This window comes from Camelina sativa, chromosome 15 (assembly GCF_000633955.1).
Source record: "Camelina sativa cultivar DH55 chromosome 15, Cs, whole genome shotgun sequence".
Classification (NCBI taxonomy): domain Eukaryota; kingdom Viridiplantae; phylum Streptophyta; class Magnoliopsida; order Brassicales; family Brassicaceae; genus Camelina; species Camelina sativa.
This window is the reverse complement of record NC_025699.1, coordinates 6,387,459-6,411,554: the sequence shown is the minus strand read 5'-3', so window position 1 is coordinate 6,411,554 and position 24,096 is coordinate 6,387,459. Positions and strand designations below refer to the sequence as shown.

The 24,096-nt window shown below is 35.5% G+C and overlaps 3 protein-coding genes and 1 pseudogene across 5 annotated transcripts in view; 2 read left to right on the top strand and 2 right to left on the bottom strand.

Annotated features, from left to right (window-relative positions):
• The window catches only part of LOC104745674 (probable GTP diphosphokinase RSH2, chloroplastic), a 3,504-nt gene extending 1,811 nt beyond the window's left edge, over positions 1-1,693 (top strand). The window contains exons 4-7 of one of the 2 annotated variants that reach the window (XM_010466982.2): positions 183-455; positions 544-702; positions 792-1,143; positions 1,238-1,693. In XM_010466982.2, coding sequence (XP_010465284.1) covers positions 183-455; positions 544-702; positions 792-1,143; positions 1,238-1,534 — 1,081 coding nt within the window. In that variant the 3' untranslated portion in view covers positions 1,535-1,693. The remainder of the gene's footprint in view (positions 1-182; positions 456-543; positions 703-791; positions 1,144-1,237) is intronic. The other variant, XM_019237026.1, reaches the window with a different exon arrangement.
• LOC104748181 lies at positions 1,782-3,066 on the top strand (annotated as a pseudogene).
• On the bottom strand, positions 15,741-17,270 carry LOC104745673 (scarecrow-like protein 29). The gene has a single exon (XM_010466981.1). It carries the CDS (start codon positions 17,268-17,270, stop codon positions 15,741-15,743), a length of 1,530 nt encoding a protein of 509 aa, XP_010465283.1.
• On the bottom strand, positions 19,131-21,442 carry LOC104745672 (nuclear transcription factor Y subunit A-6-like). 2 transcript variants are annotated; one of them, XM_010466980.2, is made up of 6 exons: positions 21,171-21,442; positions 20,429-20,809; positions 20,240-20,331; positions 20,056-20,136; positions 19,789-19,959; positions 19,131-19,698 (listed from the first exon to the last, which is right to left on the bottom strand). In XM_010466980.2, exons 2-6 carry the CDS (start codon positions 20,715-20,717, stop codon positions 19,402-19,404), a joined length of 930 nt encoding a protein of 309 aa, XP_010465282.1. In that variant the 5' UTR covers positions 20,718-20,809; positions 21,171-21,442; the 3' UTR covers positions 19,131-19,401. The 2 variants fall into 2 exon arrangements, with proteins under 2 accessions (XP_010465282.1, XP_010465281.1); XM_010466979.2 differs by having other exon boundaries at positions 21,271-21,440.

Below are 24,096 nucleotides of genomic sequence, written 5' to 3'. Positions count from 1 at the left end.
AAGCTTAGCCAATTGAGCAAACTGGCTAGAGAGAACAATACAGCGTGTAAAACCGTTGAAGCAGATCGATTGCACACAATGTTTCTTGCAATGGCAGATGCAAGAGCTGTTCTTATAAAACTGGCTGATCGATTACACAACATGAAGACGCTTTACGCTTTGTCCCCAGTGAAGCAGCAGAGGTTTGCTAAAGAGACGCTGGAAATATTCGCACCTTTGGCTAATCGTTTGGGAATCTCTACATGGAAAGTTCAGCTTGAGAATCTGTGTTTCAAGCATCTTCACCCAGACCAGCATAATGAGATGTCAACCATGCTCGAGGATTCATTCGATGAAGCCATGATTACTTCTGCGATAGAAAAATTGGAGCAAGCTCTTAAAAAAGAAGGCATTTCTTATCATGTTCTGTGTGGCCGTCACAAGAGCTTGTATAGTATTTACAGCAAGATGTTGAAGTAAGTTCTCTTTCCTCTCTTTTACAGGACAAACAAAGTGAGGGAAGCTAGAAGACTAATGTTGATGTTGTCTTTTCAATTGTACCAGGAAAAAGCTAACAGTGGATGAAATCCATGACATTCATGGGCTACGTTTGATTGTTGACAATGAAGGAGATTGTTACAAAGCCTTAGGAGTAGTACATAGTGTATGGTCTGAAGTTCCTGGAAAGCTGAAGGATTACATAACTGATCCCAAGTTCAACGGGTAAGTTCATATCTTGTCGTTTAAGCTGTGGTTGGTTGTGGCTTGTTAAAACGTAATGAATCTGACTTTGGTAAATTGGATTTTTTTAGGTATCAATCTTTGCACACGGTAGTGATGGACAATGGAACAGTCCCACTTGAAGTCCAAATACGTACACAAGAGATGCATTTGCAAGCAGAATTTGGGTTTGCAGCTCACTGGAGGTACAAGGAAGGTGACTGCAAATACTCTTCCTTTGTGCTTCAGATGGTTGAATGGGCTCGGTGGGTCGTAACCTGGCATTGCGAAGCAATGAGCAAAGACAGATCTTTCATCAGTTCTTCTGATACCATCAAACCCCCTTGCAAGTTTCCATCTCACTCCGAGGACTGCCCGGCTTCTTACAAGCCTAACAGTAGCCAAGACGGGCCAGTCTATGTCATCGTAATCGAAAATGACAAGGTTTGTTATATAATGTACTTTTAATAACCTTGACTTGGTACAAAAAGAGTTTTTACACTTTGATTGTTATACTGAACAAATCAAGAAACTGCAGATGTCTGTGCAAGAATTTCCAGCGAGTTCTACAGTCTCGGATCTACTGAGCAGAGCGGGGCCTGGAAGCTCGAGGTGGTCCATGTACGGGATACCAGCAAAGGAAGAGCTAAGACCAAGGCTAAACCAAAGACCTGTAAGTGACCTCAAGTGGAAACTGAAGATGGGTGATGTGGTGGAGTTGACACCACCAATTCCTGATGAGTCTCTGACTGAATACAGAGAAGAGATTCAACGGATGTATGATCGTGGACTCGCGTTTTCCCGCCCTGGAACAATGGACGGATGGGGAAGCTGATGATAATGAGTCTTCAAATTGTTTAACTAGTCCATATGTATTTGTTGTATATATACAGTAACGATTAATTTCTTGTACATAACAATAGTTCCGTTACTTCAATTTTAAGCTTAAAGGAAAAAGCTAAGTATAATAAAACCCATAACACATTTAAGCCCATTTAATCTGTTAGCCCATTAACGATATCTTATAATCTCTTTCATCGAAACGCCGTTTCATTTGTCTCTGCAACTCCGTTTATGTAATTTTTGTTGTTTTTTTTGGGAATGACGACGACGACGATGTTGGATCTTACTGAGGATTTGGTAGCGGAGATACTCACTAAGGTTCCTATGACATCTCTCAGATCAGTGCGATCTACTTGTCCAAAATGGAACGCTCTCTCTAAAAATCGGATTTTTGGTGAAGCAGCAGCAACGAATCAGTTTCTAGGGTTTGCTCTTTGAGGTTTGATCTCCAAGGAATCCGAAACGACGACGGTGGTGACTTGGTTGAGCCATCTATAAAGCAAGTAAGTGTACTTGACCAAATCGAGGTATCTAAAGCCTTTCACTGTGATGGTTTACTGTTATGCGTCCCCAAAGGAAGCAACTCGAGCCTCTTGGTATGGAATCCATATTTAGGGCAAACTAGGTTGATCCAACCTAGTAACAGCTTTGACACATTTGATAGGTTTGCTCTTGGGTATGACAAGAACCGTAACCACAAAATCTTGAGGGTTTTTGATTTTTATCGATCCAGCGAGCGTGTTTTTGGGTACGAAATCTATGAGTTTAGCTCTGATTCGTGGAGGGTTCTTGATGATGTCACTCCCAATGGGGTCATACGGTCTCATCAACGAGGCCAGTCTCTGAAAGGAAACGCTTACTTTTACGCTGAAGAGAAGGTAATATTGGAAGGAGGAGTAACAGAGACTCATGACTTTTTGCTCTGTTTTGATTTTACATCAGAGAGGTTTGGAACACGTCTGTCTCTGACAAACACGTCTGTCTCTGCCGTTTGTCGCTTCTGATGAAGACACTCTGGCTCTATCTTGTGTCAGAGACGAGCAGCTTGCTGTGTTACATCAACGTTGGGAGACATGTGAGGTACTGGAGATTTGGGTTACGAATAAGATTGGTCACGGTGAAGTGTCTTGGAGCAAGTTCTTGGAAGTGGATATGCATCAGCTCACTGGTTTCCCTGTTGACCCTTGTGCTGGGAGCTTTTTCCTTAATGAGGAAGAGAGAGTCGCTGTGGTTTTCGATCTTGACGGACATGTTTTGACTGGGACCTGTAGCCACCAGACAGCTCACATACTGGAGAAGTTCCGAATCAAGGATATACTGTGATCCCACTTGTGTGCTCTTCTTATGTTCCAAGTTTAGTCAAGATAGATTGAGTAGTTCCCATTTGTGCTCAGAAATGCAATCCCACTTGTGTCCTCCTCTTATGTTCCAAGTTTAGTTAAGATAGATTGAGTAGTTCCCATTTGTGCTCTTTAATGCAATTTGTCTACTTGGATGATAATCTTTATGACCATTAGCTTCATTTCACAAGGGCGTGTTTCCGTAATGTTTCTACGTGCCGTATATCTTCAAAAAAGACCAACAAGTTATTTTCTTCATGTAGCTGTCTGTGATGATGATTAAATTATTAAGTGGTGATTTGTGCTTTGTCCTATTCTCTTTGGGCCAAAAACACGAAACATACACGTAGCACGTAAGAAACGGAGAGGTGAGGTTTTGGAGCGAGGTTACCATCGGATTCGCAACCTACTACAAGTACAAGCCTGACGATCAGGCCTGCTAACGATTATTAGTACGTAGTGAAAATTATAATTTATCACAGCCGTATTTTTCGAAACCTACAAACAATGATGGGGGATCGGTGACAGAGATTTTTGGAGAAGAAGCAGCGACGGCAAGAAATCAGTTTCTGGGGTTCATGATGATGGATAATAGGGTTTGTTCCTTGAGATTCATTCTACAAAGTATTTGCAATGACAACGGAGGAGACTTGGTTGATCCGTCTGTAGTAAACCAAATAAGTCATAACTGGAAGCGGGTGGACCAACAGAGAAAGGTATGTCTGCGGTAAGATCAGATACAACACTTATTCGAACATGAGGATCGAGGAGGTCCTTCTGATCTGCAGCTCAGAGCCTCCAACAAAGTGGGCCATTTAATTTGCATACCGTGATAGACACCAATGTCAAGAATATGCAGATCCTTTTTAGCTATGGGATCTTGTGCTAGAATTTGCAGGATAGCTGAGTTTGCCATGTTACTAGGCAAAGCAAACCAAGGCCTTACCTCATAAGAAGGCGAAGAGGATGAGTAAAGTTGATGTTGCAGAGCGCGAAGTCCAAAGCTGCAAGCCGATGATTAGTATCGCCAGAAGAAGAAGCAAGTTCAGAGAGGAACACAAAGGTAGTGTTGAACCCTTGATGAGTTCCTTGACGTAACTGCCAAGGCACAAGGGTTGAGTAGTTGCTATGCCCCTCTCTCTTCCTTGTTACCATCTTTGCAGCTCTTCTCACTAGACTTGTTTGACTTCAAGGAATACTACCCAGTATTTCAGCCCTCACCCCAGATCAAAATGATAGGACTGTGATATAGAAGAGTTTGTCAAGAGCTCCACTAGCTTCTCACTCTGGATACAGACATCAATATCAATGATAGAAGGAATGGCGATGATAAATTTCTTAGTAATATCCCAAGTCCTCCTGTAATTGTAATTGAAAGAATCACCTTCTTCATTCTTCAATCAATCATGCCATCTTTAAAATGATTTCTGAAAGTTTCAAGCAATTTATATAAATAGCAAGAAAAAGTAGCGTCTATTTGTGCTTTACATATTATCTCTAAGGGAAAACAATTCTTATTTTCAGAGCCTCACCAAACTCCCTTCTCTACATCAGCAGCGTGGAAGACACCACCAATATACACCGATCTATGTAGTTCCACAAGATACAAGCTTAACTAGTTATGAATGTAGATTAGCAAGCATGAGAACTCAGAACATGACGTTTCAAAAGACTAGCTGTACTGTGTGCGGGATGTGACTTTATTATTTGAGCATTCAAATTAAACTCCCTCTATTTCAGCTCTTATGTGGTAGAAGATTAGCTAGGTTGCATTTTCCATTACAGAGTCGGACTGTTCAAACTTCAATCTAAAAGGATAGGGAAATAAAACCTCAGTAGCGTGAATCGAAAGTAAATGAACAAAGCCTTTTGTTAGCTTGTTTGACGTGTTGGGATGACGTGTCATGGCTCATAAATGTATTTGGAGCAATTACGGCGGTATAAATAGGAATCATCACCTCACTTTAGAACCGATTTCCATATTCAATTATTAAAATATACGATTCTTGGCTCTATTTTTGGACTATCATCAACGAACAAATCTTCAAAACATGGTGTTCTTCAACTTGGTAAGATTTTAAAACTTTTAAAATGCCTATTGATTGCGACGCAGCAACTAGAAGTGATCTAGGAAACCAGAGGTGGGAGAATATGTCTTAAACCCTAATCCATAAACCCTCAATATAGTAGATAATATGCCACGTGTCGCATGGATTTGAAATTAATATAGCAAAATATAATTATATATTTTTTAAATAATTTAGTAAATTATTGAATAAATTAATTATTTAATAGTTTACAATACATAAATATTCTTTTAAATACATATCTTTCAAAACTTGTACAAAATTATAAAAAAATCTCTCAATGATGGTTTTATAGCTTTCTTAATTCTTTCGATAGTTTTTCTACTGTCTAACAGATGCAAGAAAACTTACCTATTATTTATTATATTATTTAGATTCATTATGAAAATAAATATTATTCGAGATGATTAATCGAAAACTAAAGACGCTTTTCCGAGATGATTGATCAAGTCATAGATAAAAATCATATAGAAAATAATTCAATTATACCAGTATAATTGAGACCAAAACCTAACTTATATATATTTACAGTTCACAATAATTTGGTTTAAATTAATATAAACATATTATATATATATATATATATATATATGTTAATTAACTATATACTGATAAATTATTAGAATAATATTAATAAGTGAATAGAAATTGAAAGATAGTTACATAATAATTTCATGTGAATTATTAATCTTAAAATTAATAAAAAATAAAAGCAAAATAGAAAATACGCGACATATTTTAAGGATGACACGTAGAACTGAAAATAAAATTATATATCTTAATGTTCATAATATAGGAGTAATATATATGTAGTACTAATATCCCAAAAAAAAATTAAGAACAATTTAGATGATAGAAAAGTTAAATATTTCATCATATTTTTTTAAAAATATATCATATAAATATATATATCAAATCTTACATATATATATATATATATATATANATATATATATATATCATACACACATGTTGAACTTCTTATAAACATAATAACATATGCTACACACATGTTGAAATCTTACATAAAGTATATAAGAATTACAAAAATACAATAATTAAATATTAATATCTTTTATTATTTATTCTATTTTTAATTGTCATTGATCATTCATTAGAATGTTATAAATACTATGGAGGTGAAAGAAAAACATAAATACAAATAAATAATTACAATTAATTAAAATTTATTGCCTTCAAATATGGTTATGATTATAAATATGAGAGTTACAAAATATATGTAAGTTAATACTATATGTGAAAAAAAAAATTGTAACAAAGAACTGATTTTTTGGTGTGAATATAAAAATTTGAAATTATTCTAAATTATTTTTTTTTTGTTCAAAAAATTATTCTAAATATATGAAAGGAATTTCAAGCTAATAGAATTCTAATTTTAAATATACATTTTGTTCTCTCTTAAAAAAATATGTATTCAGATATTTCTCTATAAATATTTATAATTCTATATTAAAATATATTTTAGTTTATTATAATTAGAGTAAAATTACAAAACAAATTAATAATCATATTATGTGAATTAATCTATTAAAGTGAAAAATAAAACAGAAAAATATTATTGGAAATTATGGTTAAAAAGTAGAAGAAAAATTGAACATCTTATAATATATTACTTTGATTCAAGTTTTTTTTTTACAGATGTTAACTCTTTAGGTGATAGGTGTAAGTTCTAGAATCAACTCTATATTAAAATATATTTTAGTTTATTATAATTAGAATGAAATTACAAAATAAATTAAAAATTGTATTATGTGAATTATTTCTACTAAAGTGAAAAAATAAAACAGAAAATTATTATTAGAAATTATGATTAAAAATTAGAAGAAAAATTGATCATCTTATAATATACTCCCTCCGTTTCATAATATAGGATGTTTTAGAGGATTTTATTTGTTTCATAATATAAGATGTTTTTAACTTTTTAGGTAACTTTTATGTTACTTTAATATTTTCTTATTATTTATTTTATGCAGTCTTGTTTATGATTGGTAGAATTTTTTTAAAGTAGTTATTTCTTAATCTGTGTACTTTCACTCAAAACATCTTATATTTTGAAACGGATGGAGTATTACTTTGATTCTAAGTTATTTTCTTTTTACAAATAAGCCTAGTTTTGGACATATGTTTTAACGGTCCAACTTTGTAACTATTTTGGTTTATTAATTTCCTGAATTGCAGAAAAGGGTCACCTCTTAATTATCGTAAGTTCGTAACACAGTACTTATAATTTTACCCGAGTTATCAAAATCGAGTTGCAGTAAGTGTTACCCGAGTTATCAAAATCGAGTTGCAGTAAGTATTAAAATTCGATGTAGCTTGCAGTAAAAATTATGTAGTATAAACGGCAGTTTGATGTAGTGAATTTGCAGTAAAAAATGAATTAAATATTTTCTTTAAACGACTGACTGGTAACATTTCTGATGTATCAGGTGCAGTATCTATTAGAAATAAAAATAAAAAAATTATTAAGAACAATAACATTTTTCAAATAGAATAATTCAAAATAGATAAATAAAATGATCCTACGTAAAAAAAAATATTTGAGACATAGAAAATAAAAAGAGAGAAACTAATGACGACGTACATTCCATAGCATATTTGCTATCTCATCTCGTACGTTATTCATATATTGGCCATCATTTGTTCCCTCTTCTTCCTCAAGTCGATTAAGCTCGCCTTCTGCAAATCGTCGTCCACGACTATCTCGAGCAGTGACATTTTCAACATCAAGAAGCTCCAAAAATATTCTGATAGCTTCCGCACTCGGCCGATTTCTTTTGGTAGCTTCTGCTTGTATCTAATTCTGGCTAATTCAACATCAAGAAGCTCCAAGAATATTCTGATATACTCATCATCCCATACAATTTGTTTCTATAATACATAGTAAAAATTAAATACTAAACATCCAACATTTTTAAACTGCGCATGTGACATATTCATTACCTTACGGCGGATACTTCCACTCCCACCAACATCCTCGCCACCAGCTGCACCACCTTCATTAGACATCTTCATCAAAAACAAATAAAATAAATTAGTAATATGCACTAATATTTTTAAACATATATAATAAACTCGATAGATAAAAAGAGTAGAAGAAAGAAAACCATACTACTGTTTCTTCAAAGTGTGCTTATTTGACACTAAGCTTTAGGCATCTATATATACAACTTAAAATTTCCATGTACGTTTTAACGAGGAATAATAGTAGGAACAACTTTTTTTTTTTTTTTTGAAAGAGTCTAATGAAAACTAGAAATTTAGAAATTTTTTGAAAATTTTTTGACCAAAGTTGTTTACGGGTGTTTAGCATAAAAATAGAAACAAATAATAAATATTTTTTTTTAAATAATCGTTTGAAAAATTTAAAACTGATAACTCAACTCTAACACATGGAAATTTCCATGAAGTTGAATAATCTTTTGAGTTAACCATTTTACAAAGGATATACCTCAAATTTGTACATCAACCATAACACATGATTATTCAAACTCAACTTCAAAAAAATTATTTTTTTTCTTGATTGGTAACATTTTTGAATAAACTTTGAGTTAAGACCATAACTCAACTTAACTCAATGTTAAGTCATGTTACGAGTCAGAGCCACTATCTTTCTCATTACTAAAGTGTATCTCCGAGTGAAAAAAAAAGAAAAAAACCCACGTGGCACGTAGAAACAGAGAGATGAGGTTTCAGAGCTAAAATCATGTCTGACCTACAACAAGCCTAAGGAAAGGAGGATTGGGTCTATAATTTAATTTGTCACACACAGCCGTGATTTTCAAAACCTACAACGACGATGATGATGTCGGATCTTTCTGGGGGCTTGGTAACAGAGTTATTTGGAGAAGAAGCGGCGGCGGCAAGTAATCAGTTTCAGGGGTTCATGATGATGGATAATAGGGTTTGTTCCTTGAGATCCAATCTACAAAGTATCCGCAACGACAACGAAGGAGGAGACTTGGTGGATCCGTTTGTAGTAAACCAAGTAAGTTAAGTGTACTTGACCAAATCGAGGTATCTAAAGTCTTTCACTGTGACGGTTTAGTCCTATGCGTTGTCAAGGACAACTCGAGGCTCTTTGTATGGAATCCTTATTTAGGGCAGACGAGATGGATCCAACCGAGAGACAGTTTCCACAGGTTAGATAATTATGCTATCGGTTATGACAACAAGAATGCCGGTCCAGTGAAATCCGAGGCCCAATACGAAAAAGAAAAAAAATTAAGGTTTTTTTTAAAAAAAAATAATAAAAGCTGAAATATGTTTTGCTAACTATATTGGGGCTTTCACAAATTTTTATTTATTAACTCATTTGATTTTGAGATTTTTTTTGCTAATTATGGACTTTTTTTTGCTAATTTTGAGGATTTTTTCTAATTTTAAAACCTACTGTATTTTATTAGTTATGGAATATTTTCAAATTATATGGCTTTTTAACTAATTCTTGGACTTTTTTGGAGCCTATTATTGGACATTTTTAAAAATTATGAGGCNCGCTTTTTCTCGATCAACTACCCGATTTCCATTGTTTACTTCAATCACCCGCCAAATATGAGTGACAATATCCGAAAATCTGTCCAAGATCTTACCTTGGGCATTGACGATGCCCCGATCTCGCTTCCACCGGAGTTTCTTTCACGAGCGATCTCCGTCAACCATCATACTCTGGTGGTCACACCGGTCAACCCCCGGAAGCAAAACTTGCGAGCACTGATCCGGCAGATGCCACGAGTCTGGGGCTTTCCTGATGAATGCGTAGGACGCATTCTGGAGGGTGGGAGAGCGCAGTTTCGTTTTCAGTCTGAAGATACTCTGAATTTGGTGCTCCGTAGAGGCCCTTGGTCTTTTGGTGATTGGATGGTTACCACTCATCGATGGTATCCTAACATAAGCGAGGCTAATATGAAGATCATACCATTCTGGGTTCAGATTCAAGGTATTCCTACTCTTTGCTTAACCAATGATATGGCTAGGTGGGTAGGGAATAAGATAGGATATGTCTCGGAAGTAGATTACAATGAGAATGAGATGCAAGTAGGGGCTGTCCGTGTTAAGATAGACTGGAATGTTGATGATCCTTTGCGCTTTCAAAAGAATATTCAATTCATTGCGGGTGAGAACACGATAATCAAGTTCCGTTATGAGCGACTACGCAATTTCTGTACGAAATGCGGTTCTCTCAAACACGATGTCAAGGAATGCACCCTTGATTTTGATGATTCCGACCCAGAGGATCCAGGCAGTGAAAGTGATGACGAGAATCACGATAAGGGTGACAAAGATATGTCCGAGGCAAACACTCTACCATCTGTTGACCCTGCAAATCTGATTCCAGGGCTAAACATGCCACCACCACCACCAGTACCTGTTCAGGGGAATGTTTCGTATAGAATGGTGAATAAGTGTCTCCCAAGTGCTCTTGTGGATAACGATCTGATGGTTGAACGCACACGCTATTTGAAGGCAAAACAGGTGGCACATATTGCAGAACCCTATGAACCACAAGCCTATCTTGATGGTAAGTCTGATGATGCACAACCAGAGTTCGTGTTCATGAAACGTAAACGAGTTCAGTTTGAGGCATCTTTTAATAGAGCCGAAGCAGCGGAGGAGTTGGTGGTCCTGAACCAACTCCGAAAGAAGACTCATCGCACTGTTTCTGTTGGTTCTTGCTCTGTGAACAATGGTTTCGACGGAGGCGCGGGGGGCCCGGTACCCCCACGGTTCCCAATATGAAGATCCTTTCATGGAATTGCCAAGGCGTCGGCCCTTCTCTAACGTCTTCGCGTATTAAAAAGCTATATCTAACTACTAAGTGTGATTTGCTCTTTCTTTCTGAAACTCTAAACAATAATGATGTAATATATAAGCTTAAGGATGATCTAGGTTTTTCTAATGTTTTAATTCAACCCCCTCAAGGTAGGAGTGGAGGTTTATGTTTATTCTGGAATGCTAATGTTGTCCTTTCCTTGATCTCACAAGATGAGAGACTTATTGATGTAATGGTGGATCATAATAATATTAAGTTCTACTTGTCTTGTGTGTATGGTCACCCTGTCTCTACTGAAAGACATCATTTATGGGAACGATTTGAACACCTAGCGATATCACGTAATGAACCATGGATACTAATTGGAGATTTTAACGAAATTGTAAGTAACAGAGAGAAGATTGGAGGTCCTCTTCGAGATGAATGGACATTCCGTGATTTCAGACATATGTTGGCAGTGTGTGATCTTCAGGACATACGTTCATGAGGGAATACTTTCTCTTGGGTTGGTGAACGTCACAACCACACGATACAATGCTGCTTGGATAGGGCTATGTTTAACTCACCAGGGTCTGCCTTCTTCCCAAATGCAGAAGCTCAGTTTCTTGATTTTGCTGGTTCAGACCACAGGCCTATTCTACTCGACCTCAATGATATAATAAGACACAAGCGCCAAATTTTTTATTTTGATAAACGTCTTTTAGACGCTCCAAACTTTCAAGAAGTCGTTAAAGATGGATGGCTCGCGAGTGATGAAAATGCAGACATTCCAATCACTGAGAGAATTAAAAACTGCAGACGCAGTATGGCAGCATTAAAACGAGAACATCGACTAAATTCAGAGGAACGAATCACTAATCTTCAAACAAGATTAAACTTTGCAATGGAGAGTTTCAATCCACAGATACGGAATACTATTCCTTTTTTGCAAGATGATCTAACTAAGGCTTATAGTGATGAGGAGAAACACTGGCAACAAAAGAGCAGGAATCAATGGATGACTTCTGGAGATCAAAATACCAATTTTTTCCACGCTTGTGCAAAAACAAGATTTGCAAAAAACTGGATCACTTCTATATCTGATGACCAAGGGAATTTATATCAAGGAGATAAGGATATTGGCGATCATGCTCAAAGCTTTTTCTCAAAAATATTTGAAACAGCTAATCATCAAGTCACACCCTCGGTGTTTGCGGATTTCATTCCCAAAGTCTCTGATGAGGCAAATAAGAGACTAACACGAGTGTTCACAGGTGAGGAGATATACGATGCAATTTGTTCAATTGGTGATGATCGAGCACCAGGACCAGACGGCTTAACTGCAAGATTCTACAAATCTTGTTGGGAAACAGTCGGACCACAAGTCATACAAGAGGTGCAAAGTTTTTTCGAAACTTCAACATTGAAACAGAGCATAAACCATACCAACATTTGTATGATACCAAAAATTGACAATCCTCAAACACTCTCAGACTACCGGCCAATAGCATTATGTAATGTGCTATATAAAATAATTTCTAAATGTTTGGTTCATCGTTTAAAACCACACCTTAACGACATTGTTTCCGAATCGCAAGCTGCTTTCATTCCAGGACGTTTAATTCAGGACAATGTGATGATTGCACATGAAGTAATGCATTCTTTAAAGGTCAGACCGAGAGTCTCACAAAACTATATGGCTGTCAAAACGGATGTCACTAAAGCATACGATCGCGTGGAATGGAACTTTCTGGAAACAACACTGAATCTATTTGGCTTTTGTCCAAAATGGATTAGCTGGATTATGACCGTAGTAACTACTGTTAACTATTCAATCTTGATAAATGGTGCTCCCTATGGTTATGTTCATCCAAATAGGGGTATCAGACAGGGTGATCCACTATCACCATACCTCTTCATATTATGCTCAGACATACTTAGTCATCTAATCTCGTCAAGCGTTAACGATGGTGATCTTAGTGGTATACATATTGGAAACGGCGCTCCATGTATTACTCACTTACAGTTTGCTGATGACTGTTTATTTTTCTGCAAGGCAAATAAGAAAAACTGCCAATCTCTGAAAGATATTTTTGACGTTTATGAGTATTATTCAGGATAGAAGATAAATACTTCAAAATCAATGATAACTTTTGGCAGCCGAGTTTATGGACACACTCAAATACGTTTGAAATCTATTCTTGACATCCCAAATCATGGAGGAGGAGGGAAGTACTTAGGTCTACCTGAGCAGTTCGGTCGAAAGAAAAAGGAGATGTTCGAGTACATTGTTGACAGAGTTAAAAAACGCACAAATTCTTGGACTGCTAAGAAACTATCACCTGCGGGAAAAGAGATTATGTTAAACTCTGTAGCTTTATCAATGCCGGTATACGCTATGTCGTGTTTCAAGCTTCCATTAGGAATCACTTCAGAGATTGAATCACTTTTAATGCAGTTCTGGTGGGAAAAGAACTCAAATCAACGCAGTATACCATGGATCGGCTGGAAGAAACTACAACATTCGAAAAGAGAAGGGGGTCTGGGATTTAGAGACTTAGCTAAATTCAATGATGCACTTCTTTCAAAACAAGCGTGGAGATTGATTCATAATCCTAATTCTTTATTTGCCCGCGTAATGAAAAACAGATACTACCGAGAGGAATCAGTTTTAGATGCCAAACAAAGGAAGAAACAATCTTATGGCTGGTCATCTATTTTAATAGGACTGGATGTCATTAAAAAGGGTTCAAGATTTATTGTGGGGGATGGTAAATCCATTCGTATAGGTTTGGATAATTTTATAGAAGAGCACCCTCCACGATTAGTTCAAACTGTACCTTTGCAATCAGAAACTACTCTTGATCAATTTATTTCTACTTCTGGTGAAAGTCGATACTGGGATAATCATAAACTCCTTTCATACGTATCCCAGGAAGAGCAGGTCATAATACAAAACATTCATCTCTCACAAGTACCACAACCGGACAAATTAATTTGGAACTATACTAGATCAGGTGAGTACACAGTCAAGACAGGATATTGGTTTGTTACACATTACCCTTTCGATCCTGGAGTAGTCCTAAATATTCCTCATGGTTCAGTGGAACTTAAGAACAAAATATGGAAGCTACGGCTGTTACCAAAGATCAAACACTTTTTATGGCGTATTCTATCGCAAGCAATACCAGTCACCACAAGATTAAGTACAAGAGGTATGAATATTGATCCTCTATGCCCGAGATGTCATCAATCTGATGAAACCATACACCACGCTTTTTTCTCGTGTCCCTTTGCCATGATGGCTTGGAGATTTTCTTGTTGTTCTTCCCTAGCCGTCACTCATCTACAATCCAATACAGAGGACATTATTGCACAGCTACTTAATAGTCACACGCAGATTTCCAACCTGTTTGATTATTTATTACCCTTTGTTTTACTCTGGCGGATTTGGAAGGCGAGAAATAACCAAGTTTTCAATAATTATCGAGAAAGTGTCTCAAAAACAGTCTTACTTTCGAAATCTGATACAAAAGAATGGATCAACAGTCTACAACATATATCTTCACCATTATCTAATGCACGTACGAATATAACATCGTGGCTTCCACCGTCTCCACCGATCCTTAAATGTAACTATGACGCGAGTTATGATCATCACACTCATGAGGCTGTTAGCGGATGGATCTTCAGAAATTACAAGGGAGAGGCTATTGTGTGGGGTGCAACAAAATTACATAATGTTCGATCCTCTTTACAAGCAGAAACAAAGAGTTTGCTTACTGCAATACAACAAGCATGGATCCGCGGGTACAAGGAGATTGTATTTGAAGGCGATTGTGAAATCTTAACAAAAATAGTTAATGGTGACATAGTGGATATATCCCTAAGAAACTTTATTCAAGATATCAGAACCTGGACTTCCAAACTACAGAAAGCTACTTTCAGTTTTACAAAGAGAGATTGTAATAGGGTAGCACATGCTTTAGCTAAATTTGGTTGTATAAATTGTCAATATTATTGTGACTCTGTACTAAAGCCCCCATGGCTAAGCAGCACACTTTGTAATGATCCAGTTTAATCAATATATATTCATTTGCGAAAAAAAAAAAAATTATATGGCTTTTTAACTAATTCTTGGACTTTTTGGAGCCTATTATTGGACATTTTTAAAAATTATGAAGCCTTTTTATTAGTTTTGGGAGGTTTGAAGCCTTATTAGTTTTTTTTTTTATAAAAAATTCTTGCAAAATGGGCTTCGAAATTTTGAGGCCCAATACGAATGTTTCATTCGAATGGGTGAAGGGCCGGGCCTGCAAGAACCGTAACCACAAAGTCTTGAGGTTTGTTGATTATTACCTCGAAGAGCTTGTTTTTGGGTTCGAAATCTACGATTTTAGCTCTAACTCATGGAGGGTTCTTGATGTCACTCCCGACTGGAATATTGAGTTTTTTCAACGAGGCGTGTCTTTGAAGGAGGGAAACAGTTACTTTTACGCGAGTTTTCTCATTGACGAGGACAAGAGAGTCGCCGTGGTTTTCGATCTTGACGGATATGAACAAACCGAGACTTGTCGCTACCAAACAGCTCACATCATTGGACAAAATGGAGGAGAACACTTCAAGTCTGTGAATATCAGAGAAGCTCCCAATGTGGGAAAACCTGACAGATATGGATATACTTTCCCTAATTATTGTGTCCCACTTGTGTGCCCTTCTTATGTTCCAAGTTTAGTGCATTTAGATTAGTTTAATTTTTTGTTTCTTGCATCTCCTCTTCTCATGTCCTTGTGAACATGGCTATTGCTACTAGTCGATTACAAGTTTAAAACCAACTTTTTTGCCTAATCCTGTATTCTTATTTCTGCCTCGTGATTGTTTATATGATCATTCAATAATGGTAAGCTAGCTGGTGAGGTTGTATCATTTAAATAGTATTTTGGGCTACACAAGGGTTTAAGTTTGGAAAAGTAAGACAAACGTAAAACAGATGACTAGCTACTTCCACAATGAACAAAAGGAAACTGCCTCTCCTTTCCATGTTAACCCGGCAAAGGTGTCTCCATCTTCCATTCTTATTTCCCAATTTTTGTCATATTTTCTCAGTAAAGATTTGGCTCCATCAATTGCATCTTCACCAAATGCTTGTGCAGCAAAACCAGCTTCTCTCATCCTCTCATACCATTTATCTTTTCCTTCATCCATCTCTCCTGCATTCATCAACACCTTTGTTGCCTCTCCTTCGATTAGCTTCCTCTCTTCGCTATTCTCTTCTTTGAATCCTGAGCTTGTTGAATCTAGAAACTTCCACATATACTCAAGTTTCCTGGAGAACCCTGCTGCAAAGTCCCCATTGGTACTGCCTTCTCCATTGTTCTCACAAAGGATCACTCCTTTTGGTCTTAAACTTCTCAGTGCCCTCACAGCCTCGCTTCTCTCTTCAGGGATGCTATACTTCAGGTGATGCAGCCTAAACTGAGCACAGATGATCAAGGTCTCGTGAGGTGAGGTATCAATGAGTTGGAACTTGTCAATTACACTAATCTGCAGGTTGATCTTGAGAGACCGAGCAAAGCCAAGGAGTTGAGAATCATAACTGTAAGCGGGTGGACCAATAGAGAAAGGTATGTCTGCGGTAAGATCAGACACAACACTTATTCGAACATGAGGAGGAGGTCCTTCTGATCTGCAGCTCAAAGCCTCCAACAAAGTGGGCCATTGCATACCGTGAGAGACACCGATATCAAGAATATGCAGATCCTTTTTATCTATGGGCTCTTGTGCTAGAATTTGCAGGATTGCTGAGTTTGCCATGTTATTAGGCAAAGCAAACCAAGGGCTTACCTCATAAAACTTAAGCAAAGTCTTCTGAAACATCTTCACTTCTGCTGAAGCAAACGTAACAACGGGCGACGAGGATGATGGCAAAGAGGATGATGAAAGATGATGTTGCAGAGCGCGAAGACCAAAATCTGCAAGCCGACGATTAGCATCGCCAGAAGAAGAAGCAAGTTCAGAGAGAACACAAAGGTAGTGTTGAACCCTTGATGAGTTCCTTGACGTAATAGCCAAGGCACAAGGGTTAAGTAGTTGCTCTGCCCATCTCTCTTCCTTGTTACCATCTTTGCAGCTCTTCTCACTAGACTTGTTTGATTTTTTCTTGCTCCTTGCTGATCTTTTCACGTGTTGGGCCTCGATAAGCTTTTCACTGCTCCTTTTCCTGGATTGATCGTTTGGTTGCTGAAGTTCAGGCGGAGGATCCAAATAAATGAATGGGGCTTCTGTTACAACTTCCAGGTTAATTGCTTCACAACCCACATATGCACTAAGATCTTGACTATAGCTTTGAATGAAACCATGTTCCGGGTCTTGAGTCTGATCCCATTCCCACGTTTGAGACCCATCAAACTCGTGGAGCAAATAAGAATCATCGAATCCTGGTAATGGGGATAAGGACATAGAATCCTCGAGCCAGCTTAGGATATGATCTAGAGTCTGGTTTGGTGGTTCTGTTTCGTCTAACGACATTGAATTTGTGACTAGGTGATAGGTTAAAGAAAAAGATAAACAACAGTAACAGGAATAGAAAATATATGGATGGAGAATTTCTAGATGAGATTTGAATATATATTGAAATGGCGTGTGGTCTTTATATAGAGGAGTGTGTCGATAACTACATTAATTAGGAAACTACCTTTAGAAAAATGGTTATAAGGCTTGTGAAAGTATCATTTGAGTATTACAATTTGATTGGCATTCCACAAGTCAATTAGTCTCATCACATATTGCAATTTGGGACCATTGTTGTAGGTTGTACTATACTGAATATGTTGCATATCAGAAGATTATATCCCATTTTTAATAAAACGAAAGTACACGACTTCAAATTGGTAGACTATATAATATTAATATAGGTTATAACTAAGATTAATTATTTGATAGGTTGTATAGATTTAGGATTATGATCCTCTTAAAAAGTATATTCCAAAGAATAAAATAAAATCTCAAAGAATATTTAACTAAGCATATATAGACAAAAAAATCTCAGAAATTAATCACTCTTCCGTAGATTATAAGTGATTTCCAATTATACTAAAAATAAAATCTTACCTAACTTTATCAGAATATATTGACTGAGTAACGTATCAAAATTTGAATATTTAAATTCATTTTATATATTTCTTTTGTTGAATTGTATAGTTTATATACTATAATAAACTTTTAAAATAATTTAATTTGGAATCTTTCAAAATAGTTTAATTTGATATTTTTAAGAATATCATAAATATATGATAGATCAAAAAATTAAAAATTATAAACACTCTAATTTGATTTGTTATAGCACGGGTCAATAATATGTCACTATAATATGAAAAAATTTCAAGAAATATGATTTTTTGCTAGAGCACGGGTTAAAATTTCAAAAATATGATTTTTCGGATTAAATTTAAGTTTGGAATAATATTGTTTGGTAGGCTTTCTCGGTCACGATGATTTTGACAAACATATGTTACATATTTGGTCCTAAAATTAATATGCGCTATAATATAGGTTAAGTCATAGAATTAACAATCAAAATACAATATATAATTTTAAACACTAAACAAATCAAATAAAAACAAACAAAAATTATTTTTTATCACACAACTTAATCCCGTTATACCGCGGGTCAAAATCTAGATATACAAGAATATCTTACAGAATAGATATTATTTACATAAGTCATATTCAGTATATGATTTCATGCCATAGTATTCCATAAAAAAAAAAACTTTTACAACAAATAAAATAATCATATATACGATGTTTTAAATAAAAATTACCAAATAAATAAAAAGAAAGAATTTTAACCCAGCACGGGTCATATTCTAGTAATGTTATATTTGGGTAGTACTATATCAAATTTGAGGGATTAAAGTATCAAATTTGTACTATGATGTTATCATTAAGTAATAAACAAAAACAAAGCTTAGAATGTGGGGACATAATATGATGCATGCATAGAAGAGTCTGGTGTTATCTTCTTCTATCAATTTGGTCAGGTCTATAGGATAATATTTTTATTGTCATTAAAAAGTACTGGTTTGAATTTATAAACAACATTCATAACATTGTTGAAAGATTTAGAGAGATGTCCTGATCAAATATTGCTTCAAGCTGTACAACAAACTATTGTTTTGTGATGCCTTAATGCGTATTTGGTAGGTGAAGGAATGTAATCGTAACGATTTGGTTGGTTGTAGGAACTGAGAAATGATTGGAGGATATGTAAAGGTCAAAACATAATATAACCTTAATAAAATGATGCATAGACAAAGATGTTTATGTTCCAACATGATTAAAAATGACATTTGACTGATTGTGTCCAACTTTTTTACAATATTGAGATGTAAAAACAAATAATTTATACATTACATAAAATCACAAATCCATGTGGGTGCACACTTAATCGAAGTTTAAATCAAAGTATAAACAATTCAGCAACAAGCACAGTAGAAAAATGAAATACAAGAAAAGGAACGAAAACTGTTGAAAGATTTCAACTTCTTTTGCAGTAGAATGAAAGCAAACTTGAAAAACAGAAACTTTATGGATCAATACATAGCCAAGGATGACTTCCCGTCATGATTCTCATCAACCACTTGCCAGAGTAAGAGTCTCACATGAGAACTGAGACATGGTGGTTTGATGGATAACCTGAGAGCCCGATTTGTTGGAACATGTCGTTGTTGTTCCCAGTTATGTCCGAGCAAGATGTTGCCGAGCCACTAGACCCGACCCCACCCCTTGCAATGTCCTGTTGCCAGAACTTTCCCGTAGAGTTCTTGAAGACATGCGGTGAGCCCGAGAATGGAGGAGATTTTGATTCTTGAAGCTTCTTTGTGTTAAGGAAACGCCCACCAGAGCCTCTTGCTCTCTTTAATGCATGACGGTGGCGTGACTCGTGAAGGTATGGCTGCATAATTTTTCATACATAGAATTGGTCTTAGACATAATAGTTGAAACTTTTCTGTAGTTCTATGTGGTGCAACAGAGATAAACATACTTTCCGGACTTTGATGAGCTTGTTCTGAGCTTCGAGCTTTGCACGGTGTTGTCTACGACGTAAAATTGCTTGGTACTGTTTGGCATTGACGTAAATTGGTTCGTTCTCTGGAATGTTGTGAGGCAAAAGCATTCTAGAAGGAACCAACCCTCCAATTTGAGGATACTGCATCTGCAAAGATTTTAATAACAAATACTTCGTACCATCAAGAAAAGTTTTAAGTTCAGTGAACTGTGACAAGATGCAACAAGAACAATTTTGTATTACCGTGTGCTGTGATGCATACGGAAAAGACAAGAAATCATTGAAATGTGGCGTTTCAGTGCTGTGTAAAGGCCAAGAAGCCGCCTGAGAGCATATAGACATTAGAATCAAGAAGTGCGTAGCTTTAGACTCACTCTCATGTACGACAAGATTTACACTAAGGTCTAAAGATGGTAGACTAATTAACCTCAATAGGAAGAACCACTGAATGTTGTGAAACCTTCGACAAGATTGACTTGGAATGACTTGTAATACGATTCTCCGGGTTTTCTTTGTAACCTGCATCAAAACAAGAAGCCATTCGATCAGCCAAAACTACTAACAGGCTAACAGCTGACATAATGTGAAGTCTTATTCAAGAAGTTGAAAAGTGGACCAGAGAGATGGGTAACAATGTTGTGGCGGCCATAACGAGTATTAGGTTCGCTTAAACTTGCAACTTCACTATATGACTCTCCTCCAGTGGACTGAGTAGAGGAAGAATCATGGTCCTGTAACTGAAAACCAGTTTGTTTCATCCGTGGGAAATGGGTAGACATCATATCCATCGTCAAGCTTAAAGAGCTGTTGTCAGTCACGGAAGAAGATCCTTGGAGTTTTGAGTTAGTGAAGACAGAGTTATCCCAAGAAGTAGCAGGACAAGGGAATGAACGAAACTCTTGCATTGTCTGAGAGACTACTACAGTTCAATAAGCTAATCTCCAGACCACAGTAGATCCATCAAGAGACAAAGAGATGTTTTTTTTTACTCAGTCACCTAATAAACCAATCAAGTAACAACAAACAAGTCATGATAGATATTGCAATCACTTGGAGGAAGTAATCTCAAAACCATTCTTGATTCAAAAGAAAAAGAGCAACAAAACAAACAGATCTAAAGAGCAGATCCGATAATAGCAAAGATTCAAACTTTGAGAATCAACGGCCNAAAAAAAAAAAAAAAAAAAAAAAAAAAAAAAAAAAAAAAAAAAAAAAAAAAAAAACAGATTTTTGAGTAATCACTGAACATGCAATTCCACTAACTCAATTGAATTAAGAGCCTACGAAATTTGGATGATCCAATGAAAAAGCGAGAAAAAACAACATAACTGAAAAAAAAAGCATTAAGATTTTCTCACCAATCAACCCAAAAATGGGATTTTTATTTGTTTTAGAACCCTCTCAAAGCAAAGCAGAGTACAACAAGTAGAGTCAAATAGAGAGAGCGACCAAACTTACCCAAAAAATTAGAGAGAATCTATCTTATGGATTTTGGTGTGAGAGAGAGAGAGAGAGAGAATTAAAAAAGATCCATCTATTCTATTTGAGATGATGCATGTCTCCTTCCTCAAAACATGGCTTCTTTCTTCTTTTTTATCTCTCTAAATTAATTTCACTGTCTCTGCAAAATTTGGTATTTTATTATTGGCTATGGCTAAAAAGCTTTTTACCAATGTTTATGTTTCCCACTACTAATTTCACCATGAACACTACCTTTTAAACTGACACTATACTAGTAGTTAACAGTACTATTGTTATGAACCACTCCTTGTCTTCTTCCTTAATTTTTTTTTCTATTTTATGTCCCTTATTAGTCAGTATAACTCATTTAGTCATTACTAAGTAAGTAATAATCAAATCAAAAAAACACTTCTTCTTTTTTATTTTTTATCAACCAAAAAATTAGGAACAAAACATATGGAAGAGAGAATAATCATATTGATGTTGATGTTGTGTTAAAATGAAAATTAGTCACCTTATAAAAAAAAGAAAGGGAAAAATGCCAAAAAAAACCTGAAGTTATTTTTATTTGGACGTTTAATACCCAATGGTTTTCGATTGGAATAAAAATACATCAAATAATAAAAATGTGTTATTTAAAACCCAAAATAATAAGTGTTGTTATTTTCATACCCACGATTTTTCAACAAAATCAAAATTCCAATTTTACCCTGGTTATCTAATTATTTATTAATTTTAAATACAAAAATTCTTTGGTTTTCTGTTAACCATATTAAACCGGGATTACTTATTTCTCTTTTCTTCCTCCTCCTCGCTCTAATCATCGTCGTCTCCTCTCCTTCGACAGTGAAGCCATACAAATCCTGGAACTTGACGATGTTGGCTCGTCTGGCGTTGATGCTCGGACAGAGAATCAAAATCTGAGATTAGACTTCCATTGTCAAATCACATCTGCTTTGGATCCCAAACATTCTCCGACAAATTTGATTCATTTTTTGTTCTAATATTGTCTCAATTCCAGAATTTTTTTTTGGTTTCCGTCAAATTCAGACCAAGGACGAACACGGAATCACATACACCGTCAATTAAATTTTTTATAAAAGTTTCTAGGCTTTTGCTGCTATAGAGAACAAAAAATGAAATTAAAAAAAAAATAGAGATGTTAAAAAAAAAAAATCAGAGTTTTCATGAATCCAAGTCGTAATCCCTCGTTTGAGCTGTCCCACCAGGGTTGTACTTCTCCTCTTCGTCTTCTTTACCACCTGTTTTCTTCTCCGGAGAGGCTTTAACATCTTCAGTTACAGAGGACAAAGGAACCAGCTTTGGATATGTCTTGCCTATCAAACATTTGTCCCATGAAGCTCTAGGCTCCTCGAACGGATGCGACCCGCGTCGAGTTTTTGATAAGTTGAGTTTTTGATTCCAAATTTATCCGCTCCTTCATCGTCTTCTTCTCTCCATCTTCAATTTCTTCTTCCTCTTCTCCTTCTTCTTCTTCATCCTTCTCTTGCAAATCTGAGACTATAGGGAACCGAATCGAGCTCTCCAGCAGGTCATGCTCTCTAGCAGGTCGTCGTCATCATCATCGCCGGCAACTCGATATGCATCATGGCTGGCCGAAAATAGAGGTGGATGTGGATGCGTTACGAACGGAGTAAGAGCTAGCACGGCGGAGCTTAGGGACGGAGGAAGAGAGAGAATAAGTAGATAACCGGGATTAATTTCCCATTTAATATGGTTAACAGAAAACCAAAGAATTTTTGTATTTAAAATTAATAAATAATAAAATAACAAGGGTAAAATTGGAATTTTAATTTTGTTGAAAAATCATGGGTATGAAAATAACAACACTTATTATTTTGGGTTTTAAATGACACATTTTTATTATTTGATATATTTTTATTCCAATCGAAAACCATTGGGTATTAAACGTCCAAATAAAAATAATTTTAGGTTTTTTTTAGCATTTTTCCCAAAAAAGAAAACATTTGTTGTACTTTTTTACTTACCATATGTTTTTTTGTTTTAAATAAATTCACAGCCGCCACATTGCTGTTCCTAAATCCACGCGCTTGGCGAGAGTGCGTGATATTCACGTCTGGTGTTTTTGGATGATGAAACGGAACCACGCGTCACAACAACATTAGAGTAAGACTGTAGGCCACACACACTTCCTTCTTTTTTTTTTAAAAGGTATTTTTTGCCACTTTTTGTTTATTTCTGCAAAAACAATTTAAAGGAATTTAAACAACATGAGATTTGATTTTTTTAATAATTGAGTTTGTGAGTCTTTTGATAGATTTTAAAAGAGAACCAATACTGAAGAACACTAGATTTAAAGGAGTTATTGGTTCTATGATTTTAATAGATTTGGAAATCCAAACAAAAATCATGTGTTATTCAATTATTGATTTTTGGTTCTATAATTTATAAATACTTGTTAAAATCTCATGTAATTCATTTAGTGATTTGTTTTTGGATTTCAAAATTTACATTATGTTTTAAATAGATTTGAATGGATTTGAAAGTGTAAAATAAAAATATTCAAATCCAAGAATAAAACATGTTATTTCAAAATCCATGTGTTTTGATTTTTATAATTTACAATTTCATATGAATTTAGAATTTACCTCTCCAATTACATTTCCTTATTTTAAAAACGTTCATTTACCAAATTAATTGACAAATTTTATCACCAACCAAACAAAAAAAAGGTCACATATCAATAAAGTGGAATTTCTATCAATTGTCATTGAAAAAAATTAATGAGATGACAGCTATTAACTATTTATGGATTGGTAATAAAGCAAAAAAAAAAAAAAA

Bases quoted from the DNA above. Each gene is read 5' to 3' on its own strand.
- LOC104745673 (XM_010466981.1), bottom strand. From the start codon at position 17,270: ATGTCGTTAGACGAAACAGAACCACCAAACCAGACTCTAGATCATATC.
- LOC104745672 (XM_010466980.2), bottom strand. From the start codon at position 20,717: ATGCAAGAGTTTCGTTCATTCCCTTGTCCTGCTACTTCTTGGGATAAC. The intron at 20,137-20,239 runs GTTAATTAGTCT...ATATGCTCTCAG, and splicing joins CAGTGGTTCTTCCTATTGAG to GCGGCTTCTTGGCCTTTACA. The intron at 19,699-19,788 runs GTATGTTTATCT...AAAATTATGCAG, and splicing joins AGCTCATCAAAGTCCGGAAA to CCATACCTTCACGAGTCACG.